The 20,685-nt window shown below is 35.7% G+C and overlaps 5 protein-coding genes across 7 annotated transcripts; 3 read left to right on the top strand and 2 right to left on the bottom strand.

The window, feature by feature from the left end:
- Positions 1-1,283: 1,283 nt before the first annotated feature.
- On the bottom strand, positions 1,284-1,897 carry LOC108222635 (major allergen Pru av 1-like). Its single transcript, XM_017396525.2, has 2 exons — positions 1,657-1,897; positions 1,284-1,558 (listed from the first exon to the last, which is right to left on the bottom strand). Exons 1-2 carry the CDS (start codon positions 1,838-1,840, stop codon positions 1,284-1,286), a joined length of 459 nt encoding a protein of 152 aa, XP_017252014.2. The 5' UTR covers positions 1,841-1,897.
- Positions 1,898-3,268: 1,371 nt separating this feature from the next.
- LOC108222664 (major strawberry allergen Fra a 1.07-like) lies at positions 3,269-4,143 on the bottom strand. Its single transcript, XM_064094826.1, has 2 exons — positions 3,911-4,143; positions 3,269-3,791 (listed from the first exon to the last, which is right to left on the bottom strand). The coding sequence occupies exons 1-2, from the start codon at positions 4,092-4,094 to the stop codon at positions 3,493-3,495; spliced, it is 483 nt and encodes a 160-aa protein (XP_063950896.1). The 5' UTR covers positions 4,095-4,143; the 3' UTR covers positions 3,269-3,492.
- Positions 4,144-6,528: 2,385 nt separating this feature from the next.
- On the top strand, positions 6,529-11,450 carry LOC108223339 (splicing factor U2af large subunit B). 3 transcript variants are annotated; one of them, XM_017397532.2, is made up of 13 exons: positions 6,529-6,760; positions 7,023-7,309; positions 7,393-7,527; positions 7,703-7,797; positions 8,290-8,360; positions 8,447-8,491; positions 8,599-8,658; positions 9,076-9,136; positions 9,372-9,484; positions 9,756-10,202; positions 10,351-10,498; positions 10,723-10,790; positions 11,166-11,450. In XM_017397532.2, the coding sequence occupies exons 1-13, from the start codon at positions 6,647-6,649 to the stop codon at positions 11,301-11,303; spliced, it is 1,782 nt and encodes a 593-aa protein (XP_017253021.1). In that variant the 5' UTR covers positions 6,529-6,646; the 3' UTR covers positions 11,304-11,450. The 3 variants fall into 3 exon arrangements, with proteins under 3 accessions (XP_017253021.1, XP_017253022.1, XP_017253025.1); XM_017397533.2 differs by lacking the exon at positions 8,447-8,491; XM_017397536.2 differs by lacking the exons at positions 6,529-6,760; positions 7,023-7,309; positions 7,393-7,527; positions 7,703-7,797; positions 8,290-8,360 and adding an exon at positions 7,989-8,289 and having other exon boundaries at positions 8,416-8,491.
- Positions 11,451-15,642: 4,192 nt separating this feature from the next.
- Positions 15,643-17,246, top strand: LOC108220361 (small ribosomal subunit protein mL103 (rPPR7)). Its single transcript, XM_017394105.2, has one exon. It carries the CDS (start codon positions 15,708-15,710, stop codon positions 16,962-16,964), a length of 1,257 nt encoding a protein of 418 aa, XP_017249594.1. The 5' UTR covers positions 15,643-15,707; the 3' UTR covers positions 16,965-17,246.
- A 984-nt stretch (positions 17,247-18,230) lies between these two features.
- Positions 18,231-20,628, top strand: LOC108221365 (probable indole-3-pyruvate monooxygenase YUCCA5). Its single transcript, XM_017395248.2, has 4 exons — positions 18,231-19,322; positions 19,430-19,678; positions 19,790-19,912; positions 19,996-20,628. The coding sequence occupies exons 1-4, from the start codon at positions 18,690-18,692 to the stop codon at positions 20,164-20,166; spliced, it is 1,176 nt and encodes a 391-aa protein (XP_017250737.1). The 5' UTR covers positions 18,231-18,689; the 3' UTR covers positions 20,167-20,628.
- The last annotated feature ends 57 nt before the right edge of the window (positions 20,629-20,685 follow it).

A 20,685-nucleotide genomic window follows, 5' to 3' on the forward strand; every position in this document is an offset into this window, starting at 1 on the left:
TACCTTGGCCTCTGAATTTTAGCTCTCATGTTTTCACAATGGTTTGTGACCAGTTAGCCCTGGTATATTTCGTTAGAAAATAAAATAGGTTTTGTCTGCAACTATTGATGGGTTAATTATTCAGTAACAAGAAAGCTCCAAACCCTTTTTTCTACTTAATGTTGTTATGGAGAACTCTCATCCTAATAATCACAGTCTAGGTAACAATGTCACATTGCCCGGATTACACTTGGTCACTGAAGTAGATTTTGAGGCTACATAAAAATATAATTCTGAACCTCAAAATCAGTTATAGAATAAAATTTTACTTCCAGCATGAAAGTTATTAAAGATTAATCAAATTCTAAAGGCTTAGACATTTGAGGTTAACAGGTACAATAGAGTGAAGTTTTGACAAGTAGGGGCAATGATTGCAGAATAGAAGTACCCAACTGCATTTGGATTAACAGGTCTTAAGTTTCTCCAGAACTGCCTGGAATGTTAAATGACATAAGATTAGACTAAAAAAAAAGGCTGTCTTTGAGCTCTTAAATAGCAATATCTGGAAGAGTTGGAGCATACAGAATCCACCATAGTAATCATAGTATTTGCTCTTGCACCTTAGTAATCATAGTATCGTTGATCCCCTTCTCTGTTTACTCTCGTTAATAAAAACTTGCAACAAAGGTATATTTGGGAGAATGTAAGGTTTGCAGGATCATTATACTGCGATACAATAATAGGCCCCGTATATAGTAAGTACATACTTCTACTAAACTTCAAAGTAATAAAATAACTTCACTCCAGGCGCAGAATAGTTTGTAGGATTGATCATAATTGACAAGCTTACACATAAGGGGATAACTACGCTGGGGCAAAGTTCTAACTGAGTACATGCAACAATATCAGTCAACAAGTACTCATCAGCATTTGGAATATCAAGTCTTTTAGTTAGGCATAGCTGTCATAAATGGTAACACGGAAGTGAATATTAGACAAAATTACCCAGGCATTTGATCTCAGAAGACGCCTTTTATAGTTTTTTAAAATTTGTATCATGAAAGGAAGAAGCCCAAATCAACAAAACTAGGGCATCAATCATTTTATCATCGTACTTTCATAGATTTTGTGATGTATCCAAACACTAAAGATAATTGGTAAACAAACTCTTTCATTATTTTTAAGATGCAAATACAAAATCAATTTATGAGTGCATATGGATAAGACATGGTCAAAATTCTAAACAGTTCTCTCCTTATTCCAAAACATTAAGGTGGAAATTAAATTGCAAAGCAACAAACAGATCATAAATAAGAATCACTGGAGAGCGAGTGGACAGAAGACTTTTCTTTGCCTGCTTTGATGTCCTCTTCCTTGAGCATGAAATCCCCGTCAGTGTAGTACTTGCTTGTCACCTTAGAGATAGTACCGCCACTAGGTGATGATTCAAACTTAACCTCGTAAGTTATTTTTTGAAGCTTTTCCACCAAGGCATCTCCTTCTAGTAATGTATAGTTATAAGTGTACTTTTCTTCACTCAGCTCGTCAATATGGTACTTTACACTATTGAACTCGCGGCCTATATGAATTATGATGTATTATTGATCAGTATAAAGACTTTTTCATGTGCTATGAGAATCCATTTGCGTGTGTATAATCATGAGTAAATTAACTAACCGTCAATGAAGTTGACTTGCTTGATGCTTCCAGCTCCTCCATCACCTTGAACAAGCTCAATGCTTTTAATGCCTTGTGGCAAGAGTTTCGGAATCAAGTTGTGGGAGTCAGTGATGGATGCCTTGAAGAGCCTTGATGGAGCTACTGGAGAAGTGTACTCATCGGTGAAGCTAGCAAAACCCATTCTCTTAATCAAAAACTTTTGTGAAAGAGAGTTTATTATACTGGATCAGTGAAGAACTTTTGTGGTTGGTTAGAATTGGTTAGAATGTGTGGCAAAAGGATGGTATTTATAGAAAAGACAGAGGTCTGATAAGTGATTCTTAATTATGTAATTAGCTAGGGTGACCGTTTAACACGAGAAATGGGAACAAATATTCTGAGCTTTGTCCATTTTGCTTACCAATGAGATTAATCACATTAAGCAAATACTATAATCACTCTGGAGTCTAGATCATATGCCACAGAAGCAAAGAGGCAAGGATAAAACACCCTTTGGTACCAAAGAAATTGTTTGCATTGTTTTTTTTATTTTGTTTAATAGGTTGTGCTAGACAAGAGTTTGGATCTCAGGATATCAAGAGAAGCCTACACACAGAGTCACACTACTTGTTTGATATATATTAATTTTACTTTGATGAAGTAGTTACAAAATATGATACTCTTACAGGAATTTCAGCAATAATCTAAGTTTTAATCCACTGTGGGCTGTTTCTAATGTACCTGATGGGGTACCACTGAACTCTCAAGTTCTAACAGTGGTTTATACCGGTTAGCCTTGTTTTATATTGTCGGAATAAAGTAGGTTTTGGCTGCAACTGTTGACAGGTATTTAATCAGGCACACAGAAGCTAACTTAATAATCACTCTCGGTGAGGATGTCACATTGGCAGGACTACTTGGTCAGTAAAATAGAACTCTGAATCTTAAACTCGATGAGAATTTGAAAAGATTAGACATTATAAGTTAACGAGTACACTAGAGTTAAGTTTTGACAAGCGCATTCAGTGATTGCACACTAGAAGAACCCGGCTTTAAGATTAGCAAGTCTTCAATTTTGCCAAAACTCTTTAAACATACATTTATATATAAAGTTATTATGCCTAGCATGCCCCAAAGCATTTTACCAGAACTCTTGCTCAATCAATATGTAAATGAAGTGGCGAAAAAAATTTGCGCTCCTTGCAAGAATATGTAGAAGTCCACACACAGATGACAGGTTCAAATCTTTGTCAAGATGCAAGGGAGGTTCATGTACTTAGTTCAACACACTATAATACTAGTGGCGCTTTGAGGAATTGCAAGCTCCTTCGCAAAATGCAATCAACTTTTTCATACCCGTAGTTTTTTCGGCTTCCATTACTAGTTAATTAACTGAAAGTAGTAGGTTGAAAATTGAAGTATTTCAAAATACGAATATCGTGTTAACCAGAAGAAACTTTCAGACACATAAATATTAAGACGCCTTTCGTAGAATTAAGAAAGCAAATCAATACATGCCAAACCGCAAAATCATATACTGCACCAAACTAACCAGCAGACTATCTATAAAATTTACTAGTGCAGAATCTAAAATAACCAACTAGAACAGCCATAAATGTATAATGAGTACTTTTATTAAATTTAAGGATGCAAATACATAATTTGAAACATAAATCGTATAGAACAGAGCCAAACAAGTTGCCTCTCTTTATTCTCAAACAGAAAAAGCAAACCTCAAACTTTGAAAAGAAAACGATAAATCATAAAAACAACTATTTCATCAATCCAGGACGGAATAGGCCAATACATGTGAATCCGCTGGGGAGAACAGAAGACTTGTCATGCAATGAAAATCTAGGCATAGGCATCAGGGTTTTGGAGAAGGTAGGCTTCCACAACTTTGTACATCATCAGTACCTTTTCCTTGCCCGCTTTGATGTCCTCTTCCTTGAGCATGAAATCCCCGTCAGTGTAGTACTTGCTTGTCACCTTAGAGATAGTACCGCCACTAGGTGATGATTCAAACTTAACCTCGTAAGTTATTTTTTGAAGCTTTTCCACCAAGGCATCTCCTTCCAGTAATGTATAGTTATAAGTGTACTTTTCTTCACTCAGCTCGTCAATATGATACTTGACACTATTGAAATTGCGGCCTACAGGAGTAACAATGTATGTCAATCAGTACATGATAATTCGTAAAATGTGTAATGTATGTTTATAGTCATGAGAATTTTAAAGAATGCAGGTATAAACAAGAGTTTAAAGAACTAACCATCAATAAAGTTGACTTGCTTGATGCTTCCGGCTCCTCCATCACCTTGAACAAGCTCAATGCTCTTAATACCTTGGGGCAAGAGTTTCGGGACCAAGTTGTGAGAGTCAATGATGGATGCCTTGAAGAGCCTCGAAGGAGCTATGGGGGAAGTATACTCATCGGTGAAGCTAGCAAAGCCCATGCTTTCTAATATGTGATATTGGTGGAACAGAGGGTATTAGATAGAATCAGCTAAGGGCTGCTTTGGGTTGGTTTCAAGGGTCTGGCAAAAGGATGATATTTATAGGTTAGACAAAGCTCTTTTCTGAACTGTTTAACTGTTTATCGATTGTGTAATATAGACTACTTACCATAAACAATGAGAAGAAAGATCCTAGTGTTTGTCTATTTTGACACTGCAGCAAAATTAAACACATTAAGTGCTACGGCAAGTCTGCAATCATTCTGTGAAGTCTATCGGCCATGCCACAAAAAAGTTAAGAAGTAAAGACACCATGTGGTTTCTAATAGAGCCTTTGTCTTGAAATTATTATTTGTAAAATACTTCAATCGAATGCATAAGACAAGAATTTGGATCTCAGCATATTAAGAAGAAGCATGCATCCGCAGATATATAATTCTTCTTTGACATATGGGTAATGGTCAGGACAATATCATAAGCAACATACTTTCGGCCACGGGATGTTAAAAACTCTAGGATGAGTGATTTTTGTGTAGCCTCCACTTATTTAATAAAAAATCTAGGGTTAATGTGTTTTGGCGGAAAAAAACCGTTGATGGTATGTTACATCATACGTATGTCAGATCACACATAATACTTATACTTGAAAATAGCTCTAACATAATACTCTTAGCAGGATTGCTACAATAATCTAATTTTTATTTAACTATAAACTGCTTTCCTATGTCCTGTCGAATGCATAAGAGTGTTCGTTCTTCATGGTGAGTCCTTATGTACTCTCACTACTCACTACTCTGACCCAACAACATGGGATTAACATATAAGTGAAAAGAGCAATTTCTGTCAGATAGAATAATCTTAAAAGAACAATAGCGAATCTTGGATTCCCCATGACTTTCTATACTTGCTATGTGCTAGGCTGCTAGCGTATTGTTCAGAAAAAGATCCTCCTCCGGAATTTTTACCAATTGATAATCTTGTTCTAAAATAGTACAGGAAAATTACTAAAAAGATGTCTAGATATTGTACACACTCAAAACTTTTATAATAATTGTCTGCTTTAGGGTGTTTTTTTTTTTTAAAGAAGTCATGGTTTTGGCTAAAAAATGTGAAGTACTCACTACTGAATTCTGAGAAGTAAAAGAGTTGAACAGTCTGCAATAAATTTACAGTGAAAACAGCCTTAGATAGAATGAGACAACAAATTTTCTCATGCATTATGTTACAATGTTAACCAAAGTCACTGCTCTTTCCTGCCTAAGTAATTGGAAGCACTACAAACAGTTTAGGGAATGAAGATTCTAGAGAACAAAATACACATCCATTTTAAAGGAATCTTTCACAAAGATTATCATATGAGATTGCACCTTCTGCGGAATTCAGAAACAAATCGAGTCCCAGCCTAAACTAAATCAGCACAACTTCTAAAATCCTTATAAAAATCAACATTGCACGCATAAATAACTAAAAGTTGAATCAATGTCAATTTGAATTTTAATGGATTAATAGAATTTGATCTCGAGAATTTAAGCATAATATCACGAAAAGTCAGTATCGGCTTATTTTTTAACTTATTACTCCCTCCGTCCCATTTAATTCTATACGTTTCTTTTTCACTGCTCGACACGCTCTTATAAAATATAGTTCTAATACTTATTTTTGTAATTTTCTTTTTCTGAATAAAAATATAACATTCAAACTTTTATTCAGAAAATAAAAATCTTAGAGGGTACGGAGGGAGTAATACATATTTTTTAACTTATAATACATACAAATATTTTTTCACATTAAAGTTCAAAAATTAAAACCCACAAAAACAAGCTTCGGTAACTATTCTAGAAAACATATAAAAAATGTGTACATAAAATAAATGAGAAAATGAGATTTAATGATAAAATATAATGAGAGTAAATAATATTTTTTATAATCAACTCAACAAATTTGAATATCTAAGAAAATTTTGATATGTGATTCACCCTTTATTTTCTATAAAAAGGATGAATATTTACAATGCTTATTTGCTTCATGCATAAAATAATATATTATACTTTTTATTAATAAATTACTTTTATTTTTTTATAAAAATTTATATTATCAAAAAGTTCAAAAAGTTATCACTTTTTGACTTTTATCCGAAAAATGATAATATAAGACTATATTTGATTTGTAATACATTCTGTTTTTGTGTTATTATTATTTCAAATTGTTAAAAATAAAATATATATTATTTTGATATAATAATCAATGACATGATATTTGTTAGGTAGTGACTGAAGTATAACATTTTCAGAAAATTATTTATATTTTTTGTTTTTGATAAATTTTTATGATTAAAATTGCTCTAACTAACGTGAAATCATTTTATCGAGTTCTTTTTTTCAAAAAGTGTTTATGGCATGAAAGTTTTACATGATACGATAGATACCCGACCGACCCGTTCTGACCGTATGCACCGAGTGGCGAGTAGTCTTGTAAAGCAGGAGACTAGTTAAAAATAGAAAAACGGGAGAAAGAAACCCTAGATTTGTAGCAAAAGAAAGAGACACAAGGGGATGTCGGATTACGAAGGCGAAGGAGACGAAATGAATAACAACAACAATGGATCTCCTCTACTAACTAAAATCAACAACAACGGTGCTGCGCTCGATAGCGATTCAAAATCTCAGGTATCAATTCACTCACTAACTTTTTTTTATTCCTTTTAAATTAATTAAGTTTGATTCAATTCGAATTTAGTCTGTGTTTTTATATATTTATTTAGTAGGTAAGTGATGTTAATTGTTTCTGAGCTTCATTTTCCAATGCGTTTGATGATAATTGGTTTATTTGGGGATTTAATTGTTTATTTTGTTATATTAATTGTTTGTTGTGGATAAGTTTTTGTGACTATTGAGTTTTGAATGGATGAATTTGTTGTATTGTTGGTAGCGCGGTTCGGAGAGGGAGATTTCGAGGAGCAGGGATAAGGAGAGGGAGAGAGGAAGTGGTCGGGACAGGGATAGGGATCGGGAAAGGGAGAAGGAGAGCAGCAGGGACAGGGACCGGGATAGGGATAGGGAAAGGAGCAGGGACAAGGGAAGAGATCGAGATAGGGATAGGGATAGGGATCGTCATAGGGAACGAGACCGTTACAGGGAGAGGGAACGGTCTGATAGAACAGATAGGGGAAGAGGTAGGGGCGACGAGGATGGCTCCAGAAACTCGCGTGATGACAGGTAGCGTAATGCCCCGACTTTTTTGGTTGTCAGTTTCTCATTTTAGTTTGTTGTTTGTGTTGAGATTTGGTTTCTGATACTAGGAAAAGAGACTATGATAGGGATAGTTACAGGGAAGAGAGGAGCAGAAATAAGTCTGAATCTCGAGGTAGGGACAGATCAGAGCACAGATCGAAATCTGGATCTCCGAAATCGCGTTCTCGTTCACGCTCGAAAAGGTTTGTTTATTTATTTTTGACTGGAGATATGCTCTTAGCACATAGCCACATACCTTTGTAATTTTTATAACTGTATCAAGATTTCTAAAAGGTACTAGATAAGGCAAATGGCAGCTGGTCACATATATTTTTTGCTTCTTTGTTAACTTGTTCTCTAATTTTCACTATCATGCAGCAAAAGAGTTAGTGGATTTGATATGGCACCCCCTGCTTCTGAAATGTTAGCTGGACCTGGAGCTGGTGCTACCGAAAATGCATGGTCTAGTTTGGGTAAGAACAGTTAGTTATTTTCTTTCTACCATAGTGATAGAGCTGTCATTCTCATATTTGTTTTGAATTTTAGTAACTTGGCTGAAAATAATACTGAAACTGAGAGAGTTTTTGGTTTTCTTTTGTCTTTGGTGTTTTTTTTTGTTTCTTTGTCTTGTCTTATGTATATGAAGCCAATTTGGGCTACTAGCACCAGTGTGCAAAGGGTGTGAGCCGACTTCTGTAGCCTTTATGTACAAGGAGACTCAGTGCATTGGTTTTACGGGTGATGTTCATCTTCAAACGGAATTGCCAGTTTGGTAGATTTAATATTTCCTTCATCAGATGAATGCGATGTATTCTTTCATATACAAATACAAATTTTATTGTAAGAGCCATAGATTTTGCTCGAGTTTCAGAATAATATTGGAATATACTTCTGTCTGTCTTGGCCAGCTTATAGATTGAGGAAAGATTCTCTTTGAGAGCAATCTAATTGGATAGACTTTACAGGTCAGATTCCTGGAACCACTCCCACAATTCCTGGAATGTTCCCAAACATGTTTTCGTTATCAACCGGACAGGTATATTTGTTAATACTAAAATACTTCCTTTGTGCAAACTGCAAATAATTTTCAGTTACTCCTTATACTTACAAATTGCTGGTCAGTTCGGAGGTCTTCCTGTTATGCCAGTTCAGGCAATGACTCAGCAGGTTGTTATATAAATCTTCTGTATTTTATAGTATCACAGCCATCGTAGTCTCATATCTACTCATTGTGTCTGGCTTCAATTTAATTAATTAGAATGCTACAATTTTAGGCTACTAGGCATGCTCGGCGGGTTTATGTTGGTGGACTTCCTCCATCTGCTAATGAACAGGTTTGTTTCTGCGAAGTAGACCACACTTTCTTCTACATCACAGCTCAGTTATTTTAGACTATGCTAACGAGCTAATGATTGGAATTTTTGCATTCTACTATGTTTCGGTTGTTCAAGTACAATGTCTTGTCGACCATTGAACTTCTAGTTCCCAGTTGACTTTTCATTTGAAACTAGTCATTATTACATGCAGTTGGATTCATCTTTACGGATCTACTTCTTAATTGACTACTCTTTAAGCATCGATTACCATGATAATTGTGTTCCGTATATTTAATATATCTTTTGTAAATTCGGGAAATATTACCAAATATTGGAGCTACTTCAGTCTAGCCATGCAGATTTGTCTTCTCATGTCTAGCTGCTTTCTTTTATATAACTTGAATATTAAGTTAGGCTTTATCTGTTCACTTGCAGTCGGTAGCAACCTTTTTCAGTCATGTTATGTCTGCAATTGCTGGAAATACTGCCGGTCCAGGTCAGTAGTTAATTTTTTGAAAGTTATTTCTTTGTCGATTGCCTATATCTTGTCTGCTAGGTCAAGGATTCAAATCCTGGGAACATCCTGTTTATGCAAATTAGGGTAAGCTGTGTGCAAAGGGATCTTCCCGAATCCTGCTGATGTGGGAGCCTCTTGTACATGGTTTGAACTTTCAGGTTTCATTTCCAAGAGCTGCCTGCTAATGTTTAAATATTTCATTTATAATTGTCAGGGGATGCTGTTGTTAATGTTTACATAAACCATGAAAAGAAGTTTGCTTTTGTGGAGATGAGATCTGTCGAGGAGGCCAGTAATGCAATGGCCTTAGATGGCATCATCTTTGAGGTACTTTAATCATATCACTCAATGAGGGCTTAGGGTCAAACCAATCTGTTTCTTATTTTATTAAACACTAGGCTTGCGCTACAACCATTTTGAGGTTAAGAAAGGTTAAATTTCGATTTGGTTGTTACTACCAGTTTATCCTTGTATCCTAAAAATGTGAAATATTCATGTGGTCTTTTATCTCATTTTATCTTTAAACATGATCGTTTTTAATTCTATTTATAATTGTCCACCTCACCTGATTGTCCTTGCTTTCTTGATTCTTCTCCAGGGAGCCCCAGTAAAGGTTAGGAGACCAAGTGATTATAATCCATCTTTGGCTGCTACTCTTGGTCCAAGCCAGCCTAATCCTAACTTAAATCTTGGTGCTGTCGGATTAATGCCTGGTTCTGCTGGTGGTCTCGAGGGGCCTGACCGAATATTTGTGGGCGGTGTACCTTACTATTTCACAGAAGTCCAAATTAGGGAGCTTCTAGAATCTTTCGGACCTCTTCGTGGTTTTGATTTAGTGAAGGACAGAGAAACTGGAAACTCGAAAGGATATGCTTTCTGTGTCTATCAGGACCTTTCTGTTACAGATATTGCTTGTGCGGCACTTAATGGGATCAAAATGGGTGATAAAACACTCACAGTTAGGCGTGCTAACCAGGGTACAACTCAACCAAAGCCTGAGCAAGAGAGTGTCTTGCTGCATGCTCAGCAACAAATAGCTTTGCAGGTGAGTGTTACTTTATCTTCTGAAGGATTTATATCAAGTCCGAGTGATTATTTTCTTGGGAGGCGTTGCTGGATTAAGTTACCTGACTGCATAACTGCTGCTACTCTCCACGGTATTTTAAGTTTTTAACATTATTGTTATGCTACAGAGGCTCATGTTGCAACAACCTCCTGCACCCATCGGTATTGCCAGCAAGGTTTTGTGCTTGACCCAGGTGGTTACAGAAGATGAACTGAAAGACGATGAAGACTATGAAGACATTCTGGCTGACATGAAAACTGAATGTGGCAAATTTGGTATTTTGGTGTACCATTTATTTGGCATTTTTGTGTGTTCAATTTGACAAGGGTCATGTCTATGTTTCACAATCCTTTGTTGTTACACATGCTCCACTAAAAAGAAATAGACCTCTAGCCTCTAGGACACAGAAGATGCTTTTAAAATTTGATCACTCTCAAACTTTCTTGGTATATGTAGCATGTTTTAGATTTTGAAATACTACTGTTTGTCTTTTTCACAGGTAATTTAGTGAATGTGGTTATCCCACGCCCGAATCCCAATGGCGAAGCATCAGCAGGAGTGGGCAAGGTTAGTCCAAGAAACTTTAGTGTTTACTCTTAGTGACCAGTAGTAGCCTAATCCATTTATTTTTTTGGAAGAGCTTTACTATTATAGAAATGTTAAAAGCATTATATTTTAGTGTTTACTCTTGGTAGCCTCTAGTTGCCTAATTCATTTATTTTTTAACAAGAGCTTTACTATCATAGAAACGTTAAAAGCATTATATTGTAGTGTTTACTCTTGGTAACCTCTAGTAGCCTAATGCATTTATTTTTTTAACAGAGCTTTACTATTATAGAAATGTTAAAAGCATTATAATTGCGTTTTTTTTTGCTCATAGTCCATTGCTATTTTAATTGTTAATATGCTGAAGCTGTTATTAATGGGAATATTATATTTTAGGTATTCCTGGAATATGTCGATACTGAAAGTGCATCAAAAGCTCGAGCAGGGTTACATGGAAGAAAGTTTGGTGGTAATCAAGTTGTTGCTGTTTTTTACCAGGAGGATAAATACCTCCAACAAGACTATGAGGATTAGTTCTATGTTAGTTCTGTGCCTCTAGCTTTGCCAGATTATTTGACTCATTTTCTGGATATTTAGTATAATTAGTTGATAGAATATTTCTGTTGGGACTGAATGAAACATGTCTAAGACTATTGCAAAGATTTTAACTTTATGCACCAAGCCATCCCCCTGATTTGTTTTTCTTTTCGGTTATGAGAGCATTTTTAATAGCCTCTTTATTTGAGCTCTTAACTCGAAATATAAAGAAGAGTGAAAACACAACTTTAGTAGACTCTTAGTGGCTCCTCAAATCATTAAGAGCCCCACTTTCTTCTTTATTTTTAAGACTTACATTTTATACTATAATAATCTCTCCGCTCTTTATTTTTAAGACTTACATTTTATACTATAATAATCTCTTTGTTTTTTTTCTTTTTCTTCTCTGTTTGTCCTTTTATAACTTCAATGTACTTTTAATTCTAAAATACTACTAATAGATAAGGAAGGAGTTTAAAGATTAATGTTGGAGATTAACCTACACTGTCTTATTAGGAGCATTTTTTTTATAATATCTATAAAGAGGGCGCTAAGAATTTATTGGAGATGCTTCGAAACATCTGTCATAAATATTTCTATCTGTGAGTATCAGTGTTGAAGTAAAGCAAGTGGCGGATGAAATTCACAGCCTAAATTGAAGTTCTATATAATCCATGAACCGTATATCAAGTGAATATTGTTTTTCACTTACCAATGGAGCATGTATTACTTTTACGTGGACATGAATACTATCCCAGATAATCCGTTGTACAGACTTGGTCAACTTTTTTTTTTTGTTGACAATTACAATGTATACAAAGATTGGAGAATACAGAGCACGGTTGGAGCGGTTAAGACCTTATCCTCTGCGTCTCAGGTTTTGAGTTGATCTTGACTCATTTCGAGAATTTCTCAAAACAAATACTCATTTATAAGAGTATAAGCCATATTGTCTTTTAGATTGGAGAATACAAGTTGAGATTCTTTCTCATCATCCAAAAAAAAAAAAAAGATCGGAGAATATAATGTTCGGAAGAACATAATTTCCTTCATTCAATATCGTGGAATTTTTAGACAATATCGTTTTTAATGTTCGAAAAGATAATCTACTAAAAAAAACTTAGACTTAGTTGTGAGAGTAAAATTAATGTGGTTGGAAGAAAACTTAAAGGGGAGAAAAGAGAAGAGTAAAATTGCACTTTAGTAACTTGTATTATTCTCGACGTGAACTATTTTAAAATTTCATGTTGTTGGTGGTCTTTTAAAAGTCAACAACAAAAATGATTTTGCAACCATAGAAGGTTTCTACCCCATCTTCGTTAAAATATAAAAGACGCCGTTAAATTTTTGTTAAAGTACGTAACAAAACATTATTCATTATTGTCACAGTGGTACATTTGATATCACCAAAATTAGAATCAAATTATAGATACATGCCCCATGTCTTCACAGATCAAAATGATACTTAACCCATAAATGATGTGTATTATTCTTTCAATTAATATAGATTACTAAAAAAATTATTATCTGGTAGAGTTAGAAAAACATTCAAATGATATTGTGCATATCTCTTATTTCTGAAAAATAATTGAAAACAAATACTCAATAAATATTTGTAAATGCATAACAAATTTGGTTAAATTGTTCCCGTAAAATGGACTCATTTTTTGAAAATTTATCTGATATATATTTCTAATTATAAGTACTCAAAGACACATTTAAGTATGGGAAATTCCTAATGGTACCATTGTAAAATTGGTTTTTCCAAATGGTACCAATGACTATTTTCGACTTCCAAGTGGTAACATCCAACTTTTGACTTCATCCATCACATACCACTCTGTTAATCAAACGTTAATCAAGCTGTTAAGTAGTAATTAAAACCATATTTCCTTCTAAAATACTGTTACCAGCAAGTTAATACAATATTCAAAACAACAAACAAGTCTGAATCAATAATGAACTACAAGAGTTTTACAAATTTCTCAAAATATGTTCTAACCATTTAAAGCATAATAAGCATAATAAAACAGGTTTGATTTAAGGCTGGGATTGAGATGGTGGACATTGAGACATGTTGATTTCAGTGGACTGTGGTGTGTTGCCCTTCTTAGTCTGATTTGAAACTTTCTTTTTCAGAGCTGTAGCTGCTTTCCCTGCCTTGGATTGATGCCTAATTCTTGGATGTCTAACCACTATTGGTCCGCTCCCTGCTGCCTTCTTTTCTTTTGCAGTCAAACCTCCCTTGCAAGTTCTTGAATTGTGGCACTGACTAGATTTCCGAGTGTCCTTGATTTTTGGCATTGAGTTTATCTCCTCTCTTTCATTAGATGGGATATCCCCCTCAGCTATGACATCATTATCTGACTCTGTATCATTATCAAACTCATTATCAAACTCCTCATTTTCATCACAAGCTTCCTCATCAAATGTCATTCTTCTCTTAGCCTTTAATTTCTCTTTTGGAGCAGCAGCCTTCACAGTCACTTCTGGAGTAACAGTAGCTTGTGTCACAGTAGCTTGTGTCACACTTATGCCTTTCCTGATGGCTGTGGTTCTAGGTACTTTTCTAGCAAACATTATCTCAGAAGGAGGGGGATTGGTGGGTCCAGATGAGGTAGTGTTTGGAAGAGGAGAAAATCTGGGGCTTCCTCTAATTGGCAAAGATTTGAAGGCTGTTTTAGGTGATATGGGGGCTGGTGGTTTGAAGGCTGTGGTTGCTGTTTTCTTTTTTGGAGGAGGTTTCTTTTTTGCTGTGGTTGCCTTTTGACTAGCTGTGATCTCCACAATTTTTTTGCCTTGTTGCCTTACATTCACAGAACGGTCTTCAAGGTCTTCCAATGATGGTAACCTCTCCTCAACTTCATGCTCATCTTCATGGTCAGCAGTCCTCTTTTTTCTTTCTTCTGCCCTCTTAAAATGCAAAACCAATTTGTAGAATGGAGTTGGTTTCAGCACAGTTCCAACCCAAATAGGAATTTCACTTGCATCAGAAAACCTTTCAAACATTTTCAATAAATCCTTATCCGACTCTAACTTGTGATGCTTCATCATAAATACATAATCAAATGTTGGATAAGCATAATCTAACTTCAACCTCTGTTTTTTCCCTAACTCTTCATACTCAACAATAATGTCTAACAGTGAGGTTTTATCTACATCAACCTTAACCTCTACATGAGTACCCATTCAGTGAAAAATTAATATTTTCTCCATCTGCACATATGTTGACAATCGTATTACACCCAATGCACCAGTTAACAGTTATGAGTATTATACATATCAATATATATTATGCATACCCAAAAAACCTCATTTACAGGGGAGTCAAAAATTGTTCACTATCATACATAAACACATATACACAGATAAACTCGCACATATACACAGATAAACCCTAAAAGAATGAATTAAGCCGCGAAAGATATATATGTATCGATTATATAGAGTAATTGAAGGTGAAATACATACCTTATACTTTGATCAGTGTTAAATTAAGTGGCAAGTGGCTGTATTGTTCACTATCTCGATCGATCCCCTCTTTCCATGGAACCCTAATTCTGCGTGTGTGTTTGGTTCTGTGACATTAAACTCTCGTACCCGACTAATGACCCAAATTCATGTTTTTTTTACTTTTAATTCATTTTATTTTAATTACTTTTTTTAATTAAATCATAATGGATTAACGTTTTATTAACGTTAACTAAACGGAGTGGTATGTGATGGATGAAGTCAAAAATTGGGTGTTACCACTTGGAAGCCCAAAATAGTCATTGGTACTATTTGGAAAAGCCAATTCTACAATGGCACCATTAGGAATTTCCCTTTAAGTATTAAATAAATAATTCTCATAATTTTTAATAACTTTATCTTATTATAATTTTCAAGATAAAGATAAATAAATAGAGAGAAAAACTTAATCTTCGATGATTTATGAGATTTTCTATTTGCGTATAAAAATTCAAACACTAAATTTTTATTCGGAAGAAAAAATAAAATAATTTATGAGAGTACATTTTTAGAAACCGTAAAATAAGTGTTTAACTCTTATCACCGAAGATAAACGATATTCGGTACATAAAAGTACTATATATAAATATAGACATATATCAAATCATCAAAATATTACAGGTTATCATTATATTTTAATAATACTACAAAGAATTAATATAATGGTAATAATCAAATCCGAACCTAACTTTAGTGGCAAAAAAAATTCCGAACCTAAAATCAGTGACTAAAAGAAAAAAAAAATTAGTTGAGCGGCAAGTTTCTAAAAACATAATAAGTTCGGTGACAAAAAAATCTATTTTCCCTTTCGTAATTAACTCATAGTATTATTCTTTCATTTTGGGCAGTGGAGTGCTAAACCCCTAAACCCCACCCTCACAAACCCTAAAAATGTCATCTTTTCTCGCTCTCCGCCGTGTCCGCTCCTTCTCTTCCGCCACCGCTGCCGCCGTCACCTCCACCGCACCCGCCACCGACGCCGTATCTGACGCGACCGCCGCATCAGTTCTAACAATCTCGCGAGCCAAATACAAACTCCGAACGGAATACGATCCCGACAAAGCGCTAGAAATCTACGCCACCGTCTCCGAGCACTACACCTCCCCTCTCTCCTCTCGCTACGCTCAAGATCTCACCGTCAAGCGTCTCGCCAGAGCTCGAAGATTCAAAGACATTGAAAAACTAATTGAGTCTCACAAAAATGATCCTAAAATAAAACAAGAGCCTTTTCTCACTACTCTTATTCGATCGTACGGTCTCGCTGGAATGTTTAATCACGCTCTGAATACTTATAATCAGATGGATGAGCTCGGCACGCCTCGGACAGCCGTTTCGTTTAACGGATTGCTTTCGGCTTGTAATTGCTCCAAGTTGTTTGGCAAAGTGCCTCAGCTGTTTGAGGAAATGTCGGAGAAGCACGGGCTGAAGCCGAATAAGTTCTCGTATGGGATTCTGATTAAGGCGTATTGTGAGATTGGTTCGCCTGAGTTGGGGATCGAGAGGATGAGGGAAATGGAAGAGAAGGGGATTGAGGTTACTGCGGTTGTGTTTACAACGATTTTGCATAGTTTGTATAAGAGGGGGAATGTTGAGGAGGCGGAGAGGCTTTGGGATGAGATGGTAAGGAAAAAGTGTGAGTTGGATGTTGGGGCTTATAATGTGAGGCTTATGCATGCGCATAATGGTGAGCCCGAGAGTGTGAAGAAGCTTATTACTGAAATGAGTGATGCTGGGATTAAACCAGATACGATTAGTTATAATTATTTGATGAATTGTTATTGTGAGAATGGGATGATGGCGGAGGCGAAGAAGGTTTATGAAGGGTTGGAGGGTAATTGTTGCAATCCTAATGCAGCAACGTTTAGGACATTTATTGCTCACTTGTGTAATAAAGAGATGTTTGAGTACGGGTATAAGGTGTTCAAGAAGAGTGTGTCGTTGAACAAGATACCGGACTTTGGTACTTTGAAGCCTTTGGTGGAGGGCTTAGTGAAGAAGTCCAATAAGAAGGATGCGAAGGGATTGATTCGCACGTTGAGGAAAAAGTTCCCCCAAAAGATTTTGAAAGCTTGGGATCAAGTTGAGGTGGAACTTGGATTGATCAGTACTGATTCTGCTGAAGATAACACTAAGGCACCAAGAACGTGATTCATTGGGATTCAATTTTTGTTTTGCTTAAAAGACCTCAATGTTCAATCCAGGATTTTCTCTGGATTGAATAAATTTGGTGGTTTTGTACGTAAGAAAGGTCTGAAAGGGCGACAAGATTTGTAGCCGAGCTCTGCCTTTGGATATGACTTGATGTCAATGTTAATGCTTTTTTCCCCCCCTGTATTTCAGCACTTCCGCGGCACTTATGTTTTATATGATGTATTTTTAGCTGGATGGAACTTGGAAGCATACACATGATAAAGATTATAATTTGTTCTATATATCTTTCACTAGCAATCTGTTTGGGAACTTGGATTTCATTTGAAATTCTGGATTTGATCAAATAACCTTTTTGGGAATTTGGATTTCATTTGAAAGCCAGCCATTCAAATGTTAATATAAATCTAAGAATTTGAAATGACAACTCAAATCCTGTCATTTGAGATCCATCATTTGAAATGAAATGATGCATGTTTCTAAACGTTCTCTTAATTTGATGTGCTTAATTGCAAATACATTTTCCATATCTCGTCTCTTAAGCAGTACCAAGTACATGATCAATGTCTTTAAACCTTTTAATTTTTTGTTATAGCCACTTATCACGGGAAATGAAGTAGGCTTCGATTTGAATGGCTAAAAATTGTAGTTCACTGGAACTTTGTCTGAGGAACAGAGGAAGCCTTGATAGCTAATATAGCAAACATGATTTACACTGCTCTGATATCTAACTTGCAATAGAGGACTTCCAGTCTCCATTCTATTACTAGTGGTATGTGATTCAAATAATTTTTATGAGGTTCAGACTTCAGAGTGTTAAAAGAGACCACTTGAAATCTTGTATGTTTATGTGGACAATAGAACACAACATACAGAATTCTAATATTAATATACCAAACAAGTTTATTTATGCACCTTGACTTCCAAGAACAGAACAAATATTTTAATATTCCACAATTCTAATTTTTTCTTGAAAGAATTAAAAAAATTAAGCAACCGAGAGAACAAAATCTAGTGGGGTTGGAAAAGGGAACTGGAACAAATCTTGATAAAATTTGGCGGATTCAGAGTCTCATGGAAAGTTCATGTTTAGGTAAAGTAAAGATCTTTCATACTCGATAATTTGAGAAACCAACACCGGGAGAAAGAGATTAATGGGTGGGATTAATTCACTTAAGCAACGCGTTAGTTATAATTAAGCAATCAAATAACCCTATACTACACACGTTGCACACTATTCATATGCCTATACAATCTAAGATTCAAGCCGAGTTTAAAGTTGGATGGATAATAATGATTGGAAAAGGCTTAAAAAGGGGCCATTTTATTCATTCTACTTGCTCAAAAAATCTCTTTTCTAATTCCTTGAAAGTTCCTTTTTCTTATACTGCTTAATCATGTGGTGGTTGCACTAGCATAAGCTCATATGCAAATTCAGAAGCCTAACAATTCTAATTTTGTAGTCTGTTCGTGCCTATAGGTTCATTGTAATTAACATGCTCATTAATTGATTAATCACCACTAAAAACGAAGCAAACTCATACCTTCTGCAGATCAGCAAGGAAGTCCCCAGGAACTTCCGAACACCCCTTTTCGATTTTATATAAACTCATGATGGCTGATGATTGATATTGCTTGTTCAGTGTTAATTATTTCTTGTTGTATCAGATGCATGCATGCTTTATCAGTACAATCAGGCTCTTAGGAAGTATTATTTCAATATAAATGGTATATCCCAACCTGATGAAGTCGAAATCAAACTGTATTCAGATCCCGGGTCCATTGATCATCGGTGCTGGACCTTCAGGGCTAGCTGCGGCTGCCTGTCTGAGACGTAAAGGAGTTCCATTCTTTATCGTCGAGAAGGAAAGCTGTCTGGCCTCATTATGGAAACTGAAAACATATGATCGTTTAAAACTTCACCTCCCGAAAGAATTCTGTCAATTGCCTTACTTGCCGTTTCCCCAAGAATTTCCTGCATACCCCACAAAGCAACAATTTATAACTTACTTGGAAGCTTATGCCAATCAGTTCTCAATCACGCCAAGATATGGCGAGGGAGTACAGTGGGCACACTATGATCCTGCTAAACGTCTGTGGCACGTTCGTGCAGATAAAGCTGTGTATCTGTGCCGCTGGCTCATTATAGCAACAGGGGAGAATGCAGTTCCAGTACTGCCAAATATAGCTGGATTGCAAGACTTCGGTGGAAGAATACTACACACTAGTGAATACAAGAATGGCGATGAATACCGAGGAAGAAAGGTTCTGGTTGTGGGTTGCGGGAATTCAGGCATGGAGATTAGTTTGGACCTTTGTAACTATGATGCTCAGGTTTCTTTAGTGGTGAGACATGAGGTAATATTCAAGTTCTACAAACCATATTTCAGTTCAAATCCGCTATTCTACACTATATTACTTTACTCAAGTAAAGTAAATTGTGATACAGTTTCTTGTGTTTGCAGTTGCATGTTTTGCCTAAAGAAATGCTTGGTAAATCAACTATTGCTCTCTCGATGCATTTGATTAAGTGGCTACCATTAAGATTTGTGGATTGGCTATTGATCTTGTCTTCCTGGTTGATTCATGGTGATACAAGCAGAAGAGGGATAGTAAGACCTAAAACTGGCCCCTTGCAGCTTAAAGAGGCTACTGGCAGAACCCCAGTTCTGGACGTTGGTTCAATGGCTAAAATCAATACCGGTGAAATTAAGGTTAGTATCATCCTAATAAACTTCCTGCACGAATATCTGTATCATCGAGTTAGCATTTGAGGAATGTCATCAAATGCCGAAGTATACAGTGACCGTTTCTGATATTTGCAGGTGGTTCGGGGCATCAAGAAATTCATACCCAAAGGCGTTGAATTCGAGGGTGGAAGAACAGAGGGATTTGATACAGTTATCCTAGCAACAGGGTATAGAAGCAATGTAGCATCATGGCTCAAGGTAGATGATTTTCCGATACATACTTTTGTGTTGTTCTGAATCCTTCATGGACTTGAATTTGATGCTATTGTTCTTGATACCAGGAGGAAGATTTCATCAGCGAAAAAGATGGAAATTCACAAAATACATTTCCTAAAGGCTGGAAAGGAGAGAATGGAATATATAGTGTTGGTTTCAGCCGGCAAGGTTTGTTAGGAATTTCAATTGATGCACAAAGAGTTGCAGAAGACATTGTTGGGCAATGGAAGTCTTGAGACAATATTAATCAATATACAATGCTAACTATCTGACCATAGACTTACATTTAGGCAATTTCAAATTTCAATTGTCGAAAACTTAGAAACTTGAAAAGAAATGTTCTACACTTAGTTCACTTACTAAGGAGGTGAAATTAGTTTATCAGTTATCACGTATGGTGTGAAACTAAATGCATAGAGCATTCGAAAACTATTAACCATTAAGCCAAATCTTTGTTGTGAAACTAATTGCATAGAGCATTCAAAAACAAAAACTATTAACCATTGAGCCAAAGCTTTATCAGCTTTACAGTCTAAACAAAACACTTAGAGGAGAGCCCGGGAGAGCGAATATGATCTCTCTGCCTCGCCAATCAGTACATCCAAAAGACTATCTCTATATTTGAGCTCAATAAACAAGCGTTTAACTCTATACAAATTCTGTTATACCTTTGTCAATGCAGCCAAATATTACTCAAAAGACTGGCTTTACTTGACATATAATATTATTCTAGTTTAACCACTAAAAGTCCCCTT

This window comes from Daucus carota, chromosome 5 (genome assembly GCF_001625215.2).
Source record: "Daucus carota subsp. sativus chromosome 5, DH1 v3.0, whole genome shotgun sequence".
Classification (NCBI taxonomy): Eukaryota; Viridiplantae; Streptophyta; class Magnoliopsida; order Apiales; family Apiaceae; genus Daucus; species Daucus carota.